The sequence below is a fragment of the Aspergillus terreus genome, genomic scaffold, assembly GCF_000149615.1.
Source record: "Aspergillus terreus NIH2624 scaffold_5 genomic scaffold, whole genome shotgun sequence".
Taxonomy (NCBI): domain Eukaryota; kingdom Fungi; phylum Ascomycota; class Eurotiomycetes; order Eurotiales; family Aspergillaceae; genus Aspergillus; species Aspergillus terreus.
Window position 1 is genome coordinate 979,555 of NT_165928.1, and position 18,041 is coordinate 997,595.

Below are 18,041 nucleotides of genomic sequence, written 5' to 3' on the forward strand. Positions count from 1 at the left end.
TTACTCGGCCCTCCTTTACTCGGGGCCCTTTGTTAGGTACCCAGCCCCAGCAGGAAGCCAACGCAAGGCTAGTAGAGCTCAGAACCACCCACATTCGCGTTCGAGCCAAGGAGCTACTCCGTATGCGGTGGCATCCGGATATCGACTACGGAACTACAACTAAGTCCGGGCTAAATCCGCCCCATCCCCTGCCTGGTGCCCCACGGCTCTATAAATATGGTCGCTAAGGTGCTACTGGAACTGAGATGGCCAGCTGTGCTCCTGCTTTCAAAGTCCAATCCCCCGTGAAATCAAGATTAGCACTGACATTATGACCGTCTCCCAATCCCTCCCCCGCACCGGCTTCGGCCTCCTAGGCATGACATGGCGCCCCAAGGTTACCCCCGATGAGCAAGCCTTTGCCGCCATGAAAGCTGCCATTGCGGGTGGCGCCACCATTTGGTCTAGCTCCTCCATCTACGGCATGGACCCGGAGCCTCCCACGGCTGGGCTGTGGCTGCTGCGCCGATACTTTGAGAAGTATTCCGAAGACGCACCCAAGGTCCAGCTTTTCATTCGTGCGTGCTTCGACCCCGTCAACTTCAAGCCGCAGACAACCCGGGCCGGTGTGCGCGCCAGCTACGAAGAGTGCCAGGCCATCCTCGGCGAGTTCAAGAAAATCAACGTCTTCGGCCCGGCCCGCATAGACAAGGACGTGCCGGTCGAGGAGACCGTGAGTGCCCTCAAGGAACTCGTGGAGGAGGGCAAGATCGATGCCGTGGGCTTGTCGGAAGTTGGCGCCCGGACTCTCCATCGTGCAGCTGCTGTGTACCAGATCAGCTTTGTTGAGATCGAGTTTTCGCTGTGGAGCACTGAGATGCTCACCAATGGCGTAGCGGAGGCGTGCAAGCAGCATGGAATTACGATCCTCACGTACGCTCCGCTGGGCTATGGGTTCCTGACGGGACAAGTCACCAAGCTAGAGGATATTCCCAAAGGCGACGTGCGCCATATGTTTGGTAGATTCCAACCGGAGGTACGTCGATCTTTCATATCCCTCAGCTCGATCTGACGTAGAAGAACTAATGAAAGGTAGAACTTTGATAAAAACCTCGAACTGGTCGACAAGGTCAAGGTTATTGCCAAAGAGCGTGGCGTCACGCCGGCGCAATTGGCTCTTGCCTGGATCCGCTCACATTCAAACCAGGGGAAGTGTGGCAACATTATTCCCATTCCAGGAGCCACGGCTGCTTCCCGAGTAGAAGAAAACTGCAGCATTATAGAGCTTTCAGCCGCAGAGAAGGCGGCGCTGGACGCCATCATTGCGTCGATCGAGATTGTAGGAGATCGTCAGATCGTCGGAATGAGCGATGAGATCCTCTGGACGTAAACGCCACTATGTCATTTGAGTAGCAGACAAATATACCTGTTATCTGTGAATGGGCTTAAACGTACGGTAAAGCTAGTCACATTGCCGGCCTCCACCGGATGCAGATGTTATAGCCATACCTCAATGATTCCGGCGCTGTTATTCCCAAGTAGATAGTTGGGGAGATACTCGGAGGCACGCGGTAGACGTGTAGATTACTAGCCCTCTTGTCAGTATATTTGTTTGCCGTCCTAGTGTAAACATGTCCATATACATACAAAAGCTGGACATAAGCCCGCAGGTCATCGTTGTTCACCAGCGCTGCCGATATCCGGCTGTTGGCGAATCTGTTCTCGGCCACTTCGCTAAACACATGTGTGGCACGTAGGGTACGCATGAGACGTGCTTAACCGGCGTCTGCGCGTCAGTCTCCCGCGGCTGCTAATTGTAAATGGGAACTACTAACAGAGCTTCCGCGCTTCTATTCCCGTCTGCGTGGCTAGAAGCGTAATATGCATCCCCTCGTCTCCCGCTGCACCCAGTATGTCCGGGACCCGTCGCTCCGCCACAATGAACAGCGCCCTGCTCTCGAAGAAAAGACTAAGAAGTTGTTGGATTCGCTGGCTGGGCTCGGTAACCAGCTCGACGAGCGCGCCGGAAATGCTTTCGATGGTCTTCTGGGCCTCCCACAAGCGCCTGCTGGGGAGCAAACATGCGGTATCCCCCGTGGCAGGACCGGAGAAGTCCTCCTTTGCCCATTCGTCCTTGACTACTATCGCAGCCTCGCGGAGAAGCTCTGAGAGCGCGAGCAGTTTGTCGGCTTCAGCTGCTGTGCGGGGAAGACGTTTCATTGTTTTCCGAAGTGTACAGAACCTTTCAGGGTAACCCTTTTTACTCCCTTTACCGGGGTTTTTGCTACTGTATATAAAAGAAAGAATGAGGACCCGAGTTATAGTTCTTACTCCACCCATTCCTCTGCTTTCTTTCTTCCAGCTTAATAGCTCACTACAGACTGGCTGCCTACCCGTTGGAGACAATACACTCGTCTCGCTAACGCCTCCATTCTTAGTACAATCGCTTCTACGCCTTCACACACATATTCTAGGCTAATCTCTATGTCAGCTGATAGGCCCACATCCCAATCAAAGGTATTCTATAATCCGTGCGCTTGTGGGGAGTTTTTGCAGTCGGGGCCCGAGTTCAGGACCCGACTAGGTCAGCAAGCCACGCTGGTAGTATCAATAACCGTGATTACATCCCAGATGATTTAGAATTAGTCGCTTGGAAGATGACGGTGGCCAATATCTTCTATAAGGTGTCAAGAGGAGTAAAGTTCCGAATAATTTTGCTTGGAATCGTCGTTGCGACGTTAAGTGGTTACATTTATACGAAAGTCAGAGGGTATATATAAATGAAGTAGACCGGCCATGACTAGGGAGAAACAAGATATCCAGATTGCTTTATTCGGATTAGCAAAGAGGTCTATGGGTGTTTGAAGCTGATTTATACATGATTGAGGAGATCCATGATACAAATGGACTCGGACATTGCTTCCATGATAGTCGTGAGGGAACAATGTATTACCCGATCGGGCAGACCAGCACGTGATCACGCGTCATGCGGGACGCGCCCGACTATGATCAGACCGCCGACAATTTGCAACTTCCCAGCATATCAGTTCCCGCACGCTTTACACGGGTCTAGGCCTAAAGTCGCGGACCGACATGTCTTACTACGACATTGACTCGATTCTCACTGACGCCCAGGTATGGCGGATTTTCCCCATCAGCGCCAACGAACTCGTGCTAAGACCGGTTAATTTAGAAACTGCCCTGCACATTCGAACTAGAAGTTCCCGGACTGGGGGTATTGGAAGGGAACCCCGGGGATAATGTGAGACTCTCCCATTGGGGAACGGTGCAAGACAGGTGTTTCTGTGCTGACTTTTCAGATCAAAGCGGGCACGCGGATAGACCTCCCATTATGGCTGGGTGAAATGCTTTCAATCGGGTGAGATACCTCAGTGTTGAGATCTGACCAGCCGGTTGAAGATTGATATCCGACTAACTGTGTGGGTGCAGCGCCCGACTGGGTACATCGCGGCTGGTGACGCTAGACCTGCCCTCCGCGCTGTCGGAGCGGGTTATGAACGCATTGAAAGCCGATGCTCGGACGGTGGATCTGCGCGCATTGGCGCCGCATTTCTACAACCTGAGCGAACGGATCCTGGAGTTGTTTGAGGAAGAGGAAATGGTCGATGTGTTGAGCAATGTAGGTTGGAGCCGTTTCCCTCAAGGACGATCGCGGGATGGGATGGTTGACTAACAATGACCACTGCTCAGACGTTTAAGAAGCGGGCAGCAGAAATCGCCGACCACGCACATAATCCCAAAGGCGCACTCGGCGAGGGGGTAGAGTTTCTGCGCGGTCTGGACGAAACGGAGCGGCAATGTAGGTGGATGAAATTGATCGATGGACATGGCTGACGGTGGATTAGTATTCCGAGTGGCTCATGACAGTGCGAAGCAGACACGGATCTGGGCTGGAGAGGCGAAGAAACGATAGGTGGCGTGTCCATGGCCTGGACTGGAGGGGTGTTTGGAAGATGGCTTCTGACAGCTTGAGGTCTGTGTTGGACTAATGGGTATATGTATATGATGATGAAATGATGCGTTCTTCAAGTACTCTTTGTTTCCGTGATCTGTATTGCGTTGCTGGCTAGAGATGTGGTGGTGGTGTGGTGAGACAATAGTGTGGTCGGTGATGCATGGGGTTGCATGAGGAAGGGAGTCACTCCAGTAACCATGAAGGATGCCAGCAGGTGCATGCAGCATTAATCAATGTATGCGGGGAGGGCCACGTCATGGAGGCGATTGAGAGGATGTGTTGGGTGTTGGTTGTTGGCGTTTGTTGCCGTCTGTACCTAGGTAGTATAGAGAGCGTCCAGAAGATCTAGACTGGCCGCACGAACGATGGGGCGTTGGTGGGTCTATTGATTATCGCAGATTGTATGCATGAATATAAATGATTAATTTTATTATATTATTTATTATGATTCTTTCAAAGTCAAACGCCTAATGCCGTTCATTCAACCCTTAGAGATATAGATAGAATTTCCTTCTACTACTATGTACCTATACTCCCGCAGACATAAAGACAAGGGATGAAACAGGCTCATCCACTAACCCCGTCTGGCTAGGTCAGGCACCTAATTAACTACCTACTTATCTAGACGATCCATGATCGACTCGTCACCCTCGCTTCCCCTCACATTCCCTCCTGCTTCCTCCTCGCTTCCTCCTTCTTCCTATCCTCCAATCCCTCTGCGCCTCAATCTTCCGCGCCTTCCTCTCATGACTCTCCCATCGCTGCATCCCTCCTGCGCTCCATCTCGTGTGCTGCGCTCCATCCATGATGCGCACTGATTAATTTACCGCGTCGACGTCTCGTTGCCCAAAAAATGGACCGCCAATCTCAGCGCCGGAGAACACTCTCCGCGTCGTCGCCCAATCCGTCCTCATCCTTGCGACATTGTTTATCTTCCGCTCCGACCGCGACCCTGCAAAATGACCCATCTCCCTCCCTGAAACCCCGTTCCAAGCCAAAGAGTCAGTCTCCCCTTTCCTCTTCTCCCTTGGAATAATCAAGGGATACCAGCTGCACCACAATCGGACTGACCGGATGGCGTCTCCAGCCAAATCGACCACGCCTCAACCTGCTGCTCTCACCCGGGTCAAGGGCTCCCTTGCCATGGATACTCCCTCCCGATCCAGTGCCGGTACGGTGGATTGCTGTCTACATTCTGATCCCCGTCACATCAATATTGACCTCGCTGCAGCAATGTCCTGGTCAAACGAGCCGTCGTCCATGCATTCGTCGCCGAGAACTGTCCAAACATACCGATCAAGTACGTCGACGGCCGTATCAGGGGCAACCAACGGAATGCTAACCGGGAGCGACCACTTAGGAACCCCAGAACCGAACAGCACAACCTCCCTGGTCAACCCTACATCGTCCCTCCTCCAGGACTTGCTCAAGGAACAACGGGCCACGAGAGGTTCCCGCGGGACCACATCCGAACATTCAGAGGACTGCGTCGTACCCCAGACGCCACAACCTTCCCGGTCCCGTTCCCAGTCGCAATCCAAATCGCAGTCCCACACCCAGTCCCAGGATGATGCCGGCTCCGAGCGGCAGCGGAAAGCTCAGATGGCGCTGGCCGCCGGGCTGAAGCATTCTCGAGAAATGGGAGTCAGAGAAATGGATCAAGTGAGTGGGCGTGTCCATCGATTCCGTTGCAGTCAGTTGACCACGATCAGTATGTCTCCAAAATCAACAAGCAGAATTTCGACCTGAAGCTGGAAATTTTCCACCGCGCGCAGCAAATGGTCGTCCTGGAGAAGAAGCTCGAGCGGATGTTGGAAATGGAGGAAGAGTTGAGTCGGATGCGCGATCTGGAAGACGAGCTGCAAGAGCTACGTGCCGCTGAGGAGGACAACCAGCGTCTCCGAGAATCCAACGAAGAATTGCGCCAGGAAATCGATAAACGCGACCAAGCGGTAACAGAGGCCGTGGACCTAATCTGCCAGCTGGAAGCTCGTATCGAAGAGTTGGAAGCAGGCAACGAGTCTTCCCGGCCCTCTACAGCTCGTCCCTCCACAAGCGATGGTTTGGATGTCTCGACCCCTCGGACCGGCTCGTTCGACATCCCCGAACGGACATCCTCGCGCAAAGGGACCGTGATTCCCGAACACTACCGCAAGCCATCCGCGTCGCGCCACCTGAAACGAGCACCGTCCTTCCTCCGCGAGGAACAACAGCATACGGCCGTCCTTCGAAGCCTCTATATCCCTGCAACGGAGCGGCCTCTCCCCGCGCCTAGTAACCTGACAAAAAGTGAAAGCTACAACTCGATGACTGAAACCATTGAGCCGGGATCTCCGCGACTCAGTGCCCTCAGCGAATGCAGTGAACTGAATCGCCCGGACAGTCCGACAAGGCAAAAGGCGTTCGACGAACTCAACATTCCACCGCGCAGGATATCAATCGCAGGAGAAACAGAATTCTCGTTACCAGAGAATGATTCTGTTCGCATCGATTGCTGGATCCAGCCACAGCCCGATGCCTACGGGCTCGACATGCCGAGACGGACTAGACCTACGCTGCAAACGCTGAAGGCAGCGGACCAGACCAGCTTTGAGAGTGGCTCGCTCTTTAACAGCTCCAGCCAGAGAACGCACGTCGATAGTGTGTTTGGGGGTTCAAGACTCCCTCCTACGCCCGATACGATGAGCACGGCATATGCACCCGGATCGAACGGTAGTAATTCTGGCGAGAAGAAGAGCCATCTAGAGGAACTTTTGACTGTCAAGCGCGCTCTGCGTCGTCCCCGATCGGCGGATGAGTTGACAACAAGGCGCAGCTCTGCTCAAAGTCGAGTCAGTGGCAGCTTGGATCCGAACGCCAGCGAAGTTACTTTCCCTCGACGGGACTCTGATGAACTCGAGTCACCTGCTATCTTCCCATTGAACAGTCTGACGTATAGGAGCGGCCCCATACCCGGTCGCGGGTCTTATCCGGTTTCTGGCGCAGGCTTCTGTGAGGGAGACGTATTCCTCAATGGGGATGGCCTAGAGAAGGTTCTGTCTAAGATGGACCAGCAGCATTACTCGCCCTCCAAAAAGGCCGCATTTCCATCCTCTTCCCCACCTCTGAGCCCTCAGGAGTGGGTAGAAGCTGCGAGGGGATCTCGGCCTGAGAAAGACCCTTCTAGCACGCCACGTAATGGCCCTATTCCCGCTGAATCAAGACTAGTTGGCGCACGAGCTCCTAGCCAGTCATCTTTCCTTGGACGTCGGCACAGTATCGACTCCACGGTCCGAGACGTCGATCTACCATCTATCCCAACTCTCAATCTACGTTCACTAGAGCCAGTGGCCCGGCCCGAGCCTGACCTCGACCGCCGGCGAAAACTGAGCTTGAAACCGCTCTTTTTCAGCCGTTCTACCGGACGCCGGATGAACCACTCCCCAGTTTTAGACAGTGACGACAAGGACGATGGCGCTCCAGCCCCAACCATCCGCAAGACCAGACAACTGGCCCCTGCAAAGCCGGGGAAGCTGAACCAACCCCCTGAGGGCCATGCATCGAGTCCTGGTGCTGTCGACTTCGCGGCGTCTGCACCAACATATGCCGAAGGGAGAGGGGAGGACACGACATGCAGGACATTGCCTCATTCATTCACCGAGACCAACTTCGCCCCAAGCATGCCGCGCGCTCACACGTCGAACAACAAAGACCACAAGAGACGGAGTTCACTGGGCATTTTTGGCTGGATGAAAGGGGCCAGTGGGCTCGGATCGCACAACAAGAAACCCGATGCCGACCCTTTCTTGTCCACCCCGTCTGCTCCTGCCCCTACCATCAAGGACAGACCCACGCGCGTGGTCCAAGATATCCCGACCACCATCCCTGAAACGAAGGAGACGGACTACGCAGCGATGAACATTGCAGTCGAAGACTTTGCCAGACGCACGGCTCCGGAGGGAGAGTCTCCTAGCCGACGACCACGATACATGGAACGTCGTCCTCGACGGGCTTGATGTGTCGTTCTATTGCCACTCGTTACTGTCCCTCGTTTATTTCATTTGTCCATCTACCCAAACTGTCTGATATGTCCTATACCCCATTCGTTCGCCATTGAACAATCGCAAACTGTACTAATATGCACAAGTTACCCTGTTCAGTGTGATATCTGCTGGCTTGATATCTGTATGTGTCTATGTCGAAACTGGGTTACCCTTGGTGGACCTCTACCATGTTATTCCTGTTATGTTGAAGTGTACGCGCAATGACCTGGGTTGGATAGCACTGCTTTTGAATTGAATCTGTACGGCGTTTGCATTAATTTTGTATCCCCAAAGCGCCCCGTTCCCTATAATATTTTCCTATAATACAGTACCATAATCCGGACTCCTACCATGCACCTACCAATTTATATACCAGCGAACTCCCAAATGATAAACCCAATCTAGTACCACCCTGTCCCCTCCTCGCCTTCCTTCTTCCCCTTGGGGTTCATGGAGATCACGCGCTGCCCCGGCAGGATATCGTCGGCAATGTACGACTCAAACGTACCTGAGATGGTGCGCTTCCCGAGCATCCCAAACGAATCATACGGCTCGTCACCCTCACCGGTGATAGCCGCCCACTCGGGCGACACGCGCGACGAGATGCCCATGCCGTTGCCGAGGTCCGTCCAGCGGGTGACGACGATGGCGTGGCGGAAGCGCAGGCTGCGCGGGTCGGCGCGGTCCTCGGTGAGCTTTGATCTCGACGAGATACTCGGAGGGACACTCGGGGCAGCGGCGCATGGGGCGACACTTCCCGCAGAGGGTGGTGAGGGCGTTGGGGTTGTGGACGCGGCCGTGGTAGATGTCCTTTGCGCGGTGCTCGACGGCCTGCAGGCCGGCGGTGGCGCGCGGCTTGGGGATGTGGCCGAGGGCGCACTTGCAGACGTTCATGAGCTCGCCGTCGCGCCAGTGCGCGCACGCGCTGAAGTACGGCCAGTAGTCGTCGCGCCCGTACAGCAACAGCCGCTGCGAGCTGGGCGGCAGCCCCGGCTCCGCGAAGCAGCTGCTGACGACCCGCATCAGCAGGTGGCCGCGGTGGATGAGGAAGCGCGAGTGGTGCGTCCAGCCGTCGCGGCGCCAGCGGCGCGCCAGCGTCTCCGCGGGGATGCCGTAGGCCGGGCCGAAGCGGTGCGCGCGCATGGCCAGGTTGACGAAGGTGAACGGGATGGTGCGGTTGTGCGTGATGCGATGCCGTGGCGCGGGGAGCACCGCGTTGCGCATGTTCGGGCAGTCGAAGAGCGGGTTGACCACGTCCGCGGGCTGGAGCTTCTCGCGGCCTGCCCGCGTGCGGCGGTGGAAGACGGCGCACGGGAAGCAGTGCAGGTGCTGCGGGTAGTGGCGCTCCTGTGTCGCGAGGAAGTCGTTCTTGTAGGCGCGGTTCTCGGGGAGGTCCAGCTCGCCCCAGACCACGGCCGGCCCGCCCAGGCGCGCCAGGAGCGTCTTGGTGGCGAAGCCCAGGCTGGCGCGATCGCCGGGCGTCATGTCTTCGGCGATGCGCTGCCAGAGGGCCGGCGGGAGCATCTCGATGAGCGGCTCGCCCGGCGGCCGCGTCTCGTGCTCGGCTTCCATTTCGGCGGGGTTGTCGAGCTCCTGCACGCCGATGGCGTGGAGCATGGCGGTGTGGTCGCGGTGCTCGCCGAGCTGCGTGTCTTTCTGCGCGTTGGCTTCGCGGTACTTGAGGCGGTGCTTTTCCAACGGGGCGAGGTCGGGCATCGGCGGCACGGGGGGCACGTCATCGCTGTAGCGGTAGCCATCGCGGGATTGCAGGCCGGAGCGGAGGCTGGGCGTGGAGGCGCTGAAGTCTTTGCGGAGAACTTGGCGGGATTTCTTGGGCTTGAGGGCGTTGGCGAAGAAGGCTCGAAAGCCGCGTCGTTGTCCCGGATCGGCGGCCATAATTCAGGGAGAGAAGATGGAGAGAGGGAGGAAGAGAAAGAGGGTGAGTGGAGGTGTAAGAGAGAAAGGAACAGGAGAATGGTGAGTTGCTGCATAGAGTAATACCCGCCGATCCACCCGCGGCATCCGGAACTACCGCTTGCAGTCAGATAGCGCACAAGAACTACAGCTTTATTCTACAATGACCATCTGATAATTATAATTGCATTACGCTGCATACAATTACACCACTCATTACCTTTACCTACATACACACAAACCCTTAGGTGAAGCGCTTCTCCACCGCCTTCCAGTTGATCACCTCCCAGATGGCCTTGAAGTACTCGGCCTTGCGGTTCTGGTACTGGAGGCTACACAATGTTAGCTGCATTCCTTTTCTCAAAAAAAAGGTATACTCACTAGTAAGCGTGCTCCCAAGCGTCAATACCCAGGAGGGGCTGGAACTGGCCCACCACAGGGTCCTGGTTCTGCGATGATGTCAGCGTCCATATCATCCTTCTATCGCTGTCGGAAACCTACGGCATAAGTCTTGATGCCAATGTTGCCGGTCTGCTTGTCCTTGACGAGCCAGGCCCAGCCGCTGCCCTGAATACCAGCCAGCGCGGTGTTCATCTTGTTCTGGAACTCCTCCAGACTGCCGAAGCTGTCGTCGATGGCCTTGGCGAGAGCACCGCTCGGGGGCTCACCACCACCGGCGTTCTTGGGAGCGAGGTTCTCCCAGAAAAGGGTGTGGTTCAGGTGACCACCGCCGTGGAAGTTGATCAGAGGCTTGAGGGCGATCTGTGCCGAGATGTCGTTCTTGGCCTGGGCCTCCTGGAGCTGCTCAATGGCGGTGTTGTAGCTGTTCACGTAGGTCTGGTGGTGGTTCTTGTGGTGCAGCTCCATGATCTTGCCCGAGATGGAGGGCTCCAGCGCGCCATAGTCATCTACGGAGGTTAGTCAGTGAAGCTCGGAAAAGCCCGTGGAGAGCTTCGGGTGCTCGGAAGGAGGATCAAAACATAGCGAGATCTTCCATTTCTCTCCATTGCGCTGAGAGGAAAGCCGCCCGCTTTGTGGTCTGATCTCTCCTAACCAGACCGATGCAGGTACTTACAGGCAAGATCAGGCAGAGTAGCCTTGCCGCGGGCGAAAGTCAAGCTCGCAACGCCGGCCTTGGGAGTAGCCGAAGCACGGAAGGCCGAGCGGGCGGAGGTACGGAGCAGAGAGGCAGCCATGATGTGTGATGACTAGGGATTGGAATAGACAAAGTGAAGATATCAATGTCAGACTGGGGGAGAGAGAGAGGAGAAAAGAAGAGAAGAAGAGAGAAGAGAAAAGAGGGAGAGGAATATCCGGCGATGGAGGCAGAACGTCATCGTCCTCGGACTTGCGTTTTCCCCGAATCCCGACCCTTTCCTTCTTGGGCAATCATCTTCGTCCTTTTCATCACGCTCCAACACCACCGCACCATCCACCTGGTCCGTCGATGGCCTTCCACCCATAACATTCTCCTTCTTCTCTCGATCGAAGGACCATGGATTCTCCGTCTGCCTCCCCATATGCCGGCCAGAAGCGAAAAGTCGCCGACATGAGCTCGTCCGACGAAGAAGAAGAGCGCCCGCGCATGGGCATGGGCTTCCGCGGCTTCCAACGCGCCGCCTCGAGATCCGAATCGCCTCCTGCGTCGTTTGGCTTGGGAAATGGTCGCCGAACCCAGTCTACGACGCCTCGCGGCGGCGGCGGCGGTGGTGGAAACTCCAGCAAGCCCGCTGCAAATTCCTTCGCCGCGCGCATGATGGCCAAAATGGGTTACGTCGAGGGACAGGGTCTAGGTTCCAAGGGTGAGGGTATCATCAAACCCATCGAGGCTCAGGCCCGACCGCAGGGTATTGGTCTAGGAGCTGTCCGTGAGAAGACCAAGCAGGCGCGCGCGGAAGAAAAACGCGCCGCGGCGTTGAGGGGCGAAACCGTGGAGGAGGATAGCTCCGATGAAGAGCGACGACGACGCCAGCGAAAGAAGGAGGAACGGAAAAGAGAGAGTCGCAGTGGAACAGGGACACCGGTGGCTCGCGCGAAGCCCCAGTTCCGCACTGCGCGCGAAATCGAGGCTGACATGGAGGGGCTGGAAGTGCCGAATGTGCTGAAATCGTTGATCGACGCGACGGGCAAGGAACAACGAGTGTTAACTTCGACGGCGGGTTTGATGGCCCAGCAGGAGTTTGTCAACCAAGGCGAGGGGGAGGCGCTCAAAATTGCCCGACGTGCGCGTCACGATCTTGAGGCGTTTGCAGACGAGTGGAAAGGACTCACCGAGAGGAAGAAGTTCATCGATATGGAAGAAGCCCAGATTGTGGAACAACTGGATACCACCCAGCTTCGCGCCGAGCAGCTGGCGGAGCTCGTGACGGCTGTCGCAAACCTCGAGATCTTCCAGGACGACAGCGACATTCGGGCCAAGGTCGACGAAGTCACCGACAAGCTCGAATCCATGGAGATCAAATATCACAATGACATAGACGAGTACCGGCTATCAGAGACTGCGGTTGCCGCCCTGCATCCTCTGTTCCGACAGGCCATGGAAGAATGGGAGCCTCTTAAAGAACCGACTTTCCTCGTTTCAAACTTGCGTCGTCTGCAACCACTTTTATCTCGGAAGAAGAAGGATGACTATGCCCCGCGTCAATCGACATCTCCCTACGAGACTATGATATACTCCTTATGGCTACCCCGTGTGCGATCCGCCCTCCTCAACGACTGGGACATGTTCGACCCGTCCCCGGCCACATCACTGATCGTCGCTTGGAAGGATATCATACCCCAGTTTGTCTACACAAACGTGCTCGACCAGCTGGTGGTGCCCAAGCTCACTGAAGGAATCAAGCAATGGAAACCCCGAAGCAGCAGCAGACGTCATGCTTCGTCACAACAGAACTCATCCCGCTTCCCCTGGTGGTTGTTTACATGGTTGCAATATCTGGATGAACGCCACACCAATCCGAAGCAGCCTACTGGTCTGATGTCTGATGCCAAAAGGAAGTTCCGTGTTGTTTTGGACAACTGGGATCTCGACCGGGGTTTGATCAGTGGGATCGAGCTCTGGCGCGACGCTCTGGGATCCGAGTTCGATGTCTGTCTGCGCAACCATCTTTTGCCACGGCTCGGTCGTCACTTGCGGGAAGACTTTGAAGTCAACCCCCAGGATCAGGATCTGTCTGCGCTTGAGGATGTGCTGAAATGGAAGGACTTCTTCAAACCTAATGTCATGGGGCTGCTTCTCGTCGCCGAATTCTTCCCCAAATGGCACAACATCTTATACATCTGGCTCACGAACGACCCGAACTACGAAGAAGTTGGTGAATGGTTTACTTGGTGGCGGTCTCAGATTCCAGCCGGACTCAACGAGCTTACCATTGTCGACGATGAGTGGAACAAGGGCCTGCAATCGATGGACCTTGCGTCGCGTCTGGGCGACAAAGCCGCCACACAGTTACCTCCCCCACCTTCAACAAAATCTGCCGCCGCGGCAGGTGCACAAGCCATATCGGAGGAGACGACCCTGCCTGCCGAACCGACACCCGCACCGCGCAAGCCGAAGATCGTCGAAGAAGTCGCGTTCAAGGATATCCTCGAGTCTTGGTGCGTCGAACAAGGACTCATCATGCTCCCGCTCCGCGAGGCCCATCCGCAGAACGGACAACCGCTCTTTCGGATTACAGCCAGCGCTACAGGCAAGGGTGGTGTTGTTGCCTTTGTCCAAGGGGATGTCGTCTGGGTACAGAACAAAAAGGCGAAGGACATATGGGAGCCGATGGGTTTGGAAGATCAGTTGGTAGAGCGTGCAGAGTCTCGATGAACTATCTCCTCGCTATGGAGGATATAATTTTTGAACCCGATGTCAGCTGAGGATGTTAATGATGAGCAATTGTTTATAATATACCCGTATAGAATGCTACTTGCATGCGATGTACAGCCGCATCGAATCTATAAAGCTGCTATTTGATTTCATTGATCATTAAACCCGCTACATGGGAAGTAATTGTCAAACCACACCCACAGGCATATTACATGCATTGGCACTTTTTGGTAGTGTAATAGTCATTTTGGTTGACAGCCACATCACATTCTGCAGGTCACAAATTCCCCTGCGTATCACCATTTCTCTGCGTACTACGAGTTCTCCCGAATGCCTTCGAACTATCCCATTAGGACTCGCCCCCCACCTCAGTAATAACTTCAGTGTGAGTAGTAGTTTAGATGCACGGCTGAGCCTAACGCTTACTCGCAGGGGACTCTAGCTCCAAAGTCGCCTGAGTACCATTCTCAGCGTCATCGTCGTCCGATTTGCTACAAGCGAAGCTCAAATTCGACAACCAGTACGTTCCTCCAGTCTCTTCTCCTGGCAGCCCTCAGTGGCTCCAGACAGGTTGACAATTCGTAATGCGCCTTCGTGTAATTGACAGGCCCTTTCTTTTGGAGCCTGTAGCTTTGTTCGCAGTGGGGGTGCTTCACGCGATTGTTGTATGACAGTAGGCTGGCGAGCGTAATCAGCCACCACAGCCCGCCTGCCGTAGACAACTTGGATCGCGGTCCAGCTCTCCCATTGCGCCGAGGTAGCGCAACCCCAGGCGACGGCTTGGAAGAGTTTGAGCCATGTGGCTCGGATGTCTTCGCTCACGAAGAAAGCCTTGTGGTTGCTTCTTGGGATTCAGGAGTCGAATTTCAGGCAGTCACCGAACGTGTCCCCGTGACACACGACAAATACCATCTCTTGGATCAGTGGATGGGTAGGGTCAACTAATCGTTGCCATTCGTTGGCCCGATTACCGGTAAATGTGTTAAGAGCGAAGAGTCTGTTTTTAGCCCAATTTTTGTGGCGCGTGCAAGCCTAAAGATAGTAAAGGTTCTTATTGTCTGGGAGGATTGTAGGACTAACAGTCGGGTCGTGGTCTGTATCACCGAAGAGCTCCCTGAGGTCGTTATTAATGTTCGAACTCGCCATCCGTCCCTTGTCCTTACTGGGTTTAGTGCTGGGTCCCTCGCCGGACATGCTACCATTCTGTAATGTATTGCGGAAGATTCTTGCATTAAGAAATTTACTAGCAGGTGCGGACCTCATATGGAGGAACGTAGTCACGTGACAGGATGGGCAGGTCTTTGTCATGGCCGCAGGGCTCGGCTTCTGCACTTGGTTCTTCAATTGTCATGTCAAGTACGGTTTTGCTGAGGAGCGGCAAACGATCTGGGCCGCTGGTCTTGGGACAATAGTGTCACCAGTTCGAAGGAACGCACGAGAAGGCATTTTGGACGGCTGGCTGCCAATGCCACTCCAGGCTCAATGTGGCCTTGTCTTGGTTGCATTCGATGGGTCGGAATGCACACTTTCCTTCAGTCCACATACCGTGGATGTTTGGGCACGGGTGTCTGAACTCTGTCAGCATTCAGAAGTATCTTAGCAAATCCCAGAAAGGAGGGTAGTCTTCATTGCGCCCTGAAGACTTGGAACTGACTGAACTCGACTCTGTATTCTTTAGTAGCGGATACTTCTGCTTCCAGATCAAAGGAATTGCGGTACATGCATGCATGAGGCAGTGGGGAGAAAATGGGATTTCTCCGACTCTTCGAGGAGCTTTTTTAACTTCAATGCCCGAGGGATGGGTTTCTAGAGGTCTGTTAAGCCTTTCAAGCAGCTGGATGAGTAAGGATGATCGGCTTATCGACCTACATCGCTTCAAGTCAACTCATATGTCCCTGAGAGGCAGTAAGCGAAGTCATGCTAAAAGATAAACAGGTCCTGACTGTTCTAAGGGCCTTCAAAATAGCTTAAGTCGGATGTGGACGTGTTGAAGATGAGGCAGGGAAGATAGAAAGACAGTTCCCATGAAGGGTTTAAATATGGGACATTCAGGCGGCGTTGGACCATGATGTGAATTTCCTTCTTGGGCCATAGAATGCAGGTGCTTTCACTATGACAGGTATGGGGCCGGTGGGGCGGATGCATTAGTTCCCGTCCTCCTCAACCAACAATAATCCATTCCGTGAATTGAATTTCTACCTTAATTTTCATTATATCATTGTCCAGTATACGCATTCATCGATAGCATTCACCGACTTCATACATGGGTTGACAGAAAACGTCTTCTCGATATGAAGGGAGATTCCTCCAGAGAAACTCGAAATTAGCTTAAGGATGAGCGACACAGAAGATGAAACCTGTCACCAGTCCATGCGTTGTACACGCAATACTAGTTGCACTCGACAAGACCTTCCCATATCTACGGAGTACTTGCTTACGATTATCGTTCGAATTGCAATGTGCCCTGCAGGTCTGAGTTTTTACTGGTTGAGAAAGACGGGTACTAGGCATCCGCCCCACCAGATCCATACAGGTCATTCTTAGGGAGTATACGGATCTTCGAAGTTCGCGTTCACTTACAGAATTGTATACAAATGTTTCTTGTGGCCTGGAATGAAGGAACCAGTATGATTACACTCTGAGGAGTGAATTAGGTTCACCCTGTAGGAATGACTTACACCCAAATCTTTTAAAACTCCTTCTCCTCCTTCTCCCCTCCGCCTCCTCCACCTCCTCACCCTCACCCTCACTCTCACCCTCACTCTCACCCTCACTCGACATGTTTACTGACCTTCAGGGACAGATGAGTGGACTCGGACATGGCTCAATGGAGGTCGATGAGCTCGATGAGTCCATCCCCTTCAGACCATGCCCAACCCCTGTCCACGGTACCGGGGATGATGACACAGTCCCCTGCGGCTGTCTCTACGATGAGAGAATACCTCGGTATTCCCAGTCCAATTTCTCGTTCTTCAAACGATTAGCATTCAGATAACTCAGTGGGGCAGGTCGGGCACCCTCATACCGCTGAGCCCTCCGAGCGATGAGAACTTTAATGAGGCGTCAAGGGAGCGCATGGAGCGGCTCGAAAAATTCCACAATTCTGCAGAAGCCCGTTCCCAAGGCCTTCTAGGCTGTCTTGATGTTCGCAGACATCTCCATGGTCAGGAAGGTCCTCGAGGGATTTGGGAAAACTCCTATCTCCTCGAATTCTGCATGCATGCATGTACTGCGCTTCCTTTGATTTGGAAACAGAAAGAGCCGCGCCTAAGTAATACGGCCTCCAGCTCAGATGGCTCCAAGTCTTCTGGGCGCAACAGTGACCGTTCGCCAGATACACCCAAGCCATTCACGCGTATCTGCGCATCATGGTCAGGGCGGACCAATCTCTGGTGATGCAGAGACGTTGGCAGCAGCACATCAGTCAGGTCATGTCCTCGGTCTTTCTCTCCCAGGGGAGGGAGTAGTAATAGGGGATTCTCGGGCCACGACTACAGCATACGACAAGGTGCCAGACGTAGCTGGGGCGAGGAGGTCCAATGGACGGCTGCTGTTTGTTGGGGAGCTCAAGACTCCCCCGGTTGAAGCTCACTCCTTGGGCAACATCCCGACGGAGAGAAAGCCTCGCGAAATCCTTGGTAAGTTATGCTTTTGAATGAGCTCTGTACATACTGACCCACGTATAGGGCAAATAGCAGAATACATGCAGGAAACGGGGAGGCAATATGGATTCATGTCCACCTATGAGACGATTTTTCTTCAACAAGTGTCTGGTCCCGGCAACACCCGGACCGTGAGCGCTGCGTGGTGTCTGGAATCTGCCCTTTCGAAGTAGCACATATCTACTCCCACTAACTATCTGCTTGCCAACCATCGTCCCACCGCGTTGAGAACATTTCCCTCTTTTGAGCTATGCTCAAATATTCTGGACCCCCCATAGGCTTCAGACGTGGTACAAGGAGATCTTCCGCAACGATAATTCCGATCGCCAGATTAACTCTACCGTCTCTCAGATGTGCCTCTGCCCCTAACATCCATCGTATGTGAACTGACAGGAAATGTGCATTCCAGCCCTCGAATACAACGACGATCAAACCACGCTGGGCATAGAGTGGCATTGGCAACCTACGATTAAGAATACGGACAGCGTTATTGCCGTTAACACCCCGTATCCGTCCTCACAGAACCTCGATCAACATGTTGATGCATGCGGGGGTCCCAGCAGAGCTTATCTTGCTTCTGATAGTCGCATTCGAACTGGTGACATGATTGTCCTTGAGACCAGACCCCAATCGTCTACCGCTGCCTAGCAAGGCATACGCCGGAGAGCCGACAG

At 54.4% G+C, this 18,041-nt stretch overlaps 7 protein-coding genes across 7 annotated transcripts; 5 read left to right on the plus strand and 2 right to left on the minus strand.

Moving 5' to 3' along the window:
- Positions 1-310: 310 nt before the first annotated feature.
- On the plus strand, positions 311-1,369 carry ATEG_03916 (aldo/keto reductase family protein; the record flags this gene model as incomplete). The annotated part of the gene is made up of 2 exons (XM_001213094.1): positions 311-1,015; positions 1,076-1,369. The coding sequence occupies 2 exons, from the start codon at positions 311-313 to the stop codon at positions 1,367-1,369; spliced, it is 999 nt and encodes a 332-aa protein (XP_001213094.1).
- Positions 1,370-3,072: 1,703 nt separating this feature from the next.
- On the plus strand, positions 3,073-3,913 carry psf3 (DNA replication protein PSF3; the record flags this gene model as incomplete). The annotated part of the gene is made up of 5 exons (XM_001213095.1): positions 3,073-3,114; positions 3,300-3,358; positions 3,430-3,619; positions 3,691-3,799; positions 3,846-3,913. The coding sequence occupies 5 exons, from the start codon at positions 3,073-3,075 to the stop codon at positions 3,911-3,913; spliced, it is 468 nt and encodes a 155-aa protein (XP_001213095.1).
- An 895-nt stretch (positions 3,914-4,808) lies between these two features.
- ATEG_03918 (uncharacterized protein) lies at positions 4,809-7,950 on the plus strand (the record flags this gene model as incomplete). Its single annotated transcript, XM_001213096.1, has 4 exons — positions 4,809-4,956; positions 5,043-5,255; positions 5,316-5,617; positions 5,668-7,950. 4 exons carry the CDS (start codon positions 4,809-4,811, stop codon positions 7,948-7,950), a joined length of 2,946 nt encoding a protein of 981 aa, XP_001213096.1.
- A 428-nt stretch (positions 7,951-8,378) lies between these two features.
- Positions 8,379-9,873, minus strand: ATEG_03919 (uncharacterized protein; the record flags this gene model as incomplete). The annotated part of the gene is made up of 2 exons (XM_001213097.1): positions 8,379-8,643; positions 8,693-9,873. 2 exons carry the CDS (start codon positions 9,871-9,873, stop codon positions 8,379-8,381), a joined length of 1,446 nt encoding a protein of 481 aa, XP_001213097.1.
- A 262-nt stretch (positions 9,874-10,135) lies between these two features.
- Positions 10,136-11,087, minus strand: sod2 (superoxide dismutase sodB; the record flags this gene model as incomplete). The annotated part of the gene is made up of 4 exons (XM_001213098.1): positions 10,136-10,223; positions 10,273-10,340; positions 10,393-10,799; positions 10,967-11,087. The coding sequence occupies 4 exons, from the start codon at positions 11,085-11,087 to the stop codon at positions 10,136-10,138; spliced, it is 684 nt and encodes a 227-aa protein (XP_001213098.1).
- Positions 11,088-11,440: 353 nt separating this feature from the next.
- ATEG_03921 (putative G-patch domain protein (TFIP11)) lies at positions 11,441-13,705 on the plus strand (the record flags this gene model as incomplete). Its single annotated transcript, XM_001213099.1, has 1 exon — positions 11,441-13,705. One exon carries the CDS (start codon positions 11,441-11,443, stop codon positions 13,703-13,705), a length of 2,265 nt encoding a protein of 754 aa, XP_001213099.1.
- A 3,292-nt stretch (positions 13,706-16,997) lies between these two features.
- On the plus strand, positions 16,998-17,540 carry ATEG_03922 (uncharacterized protein; the record flags this gene model as incomplete). The annotated part of the gene is made up of 2 exons (XM_001213100.1): positions 16,998-17,343; positions 17,392-17,540. 2 exons carry the CDS (start codon positions 16,998-17,000, stop codon positions 17,538-17,540), a joined length of 495 nt encoding a protein of 164 aa, XP_001213100.1.
- Positions 17,541-18,041: the final 501 nt, after the last annotated feature.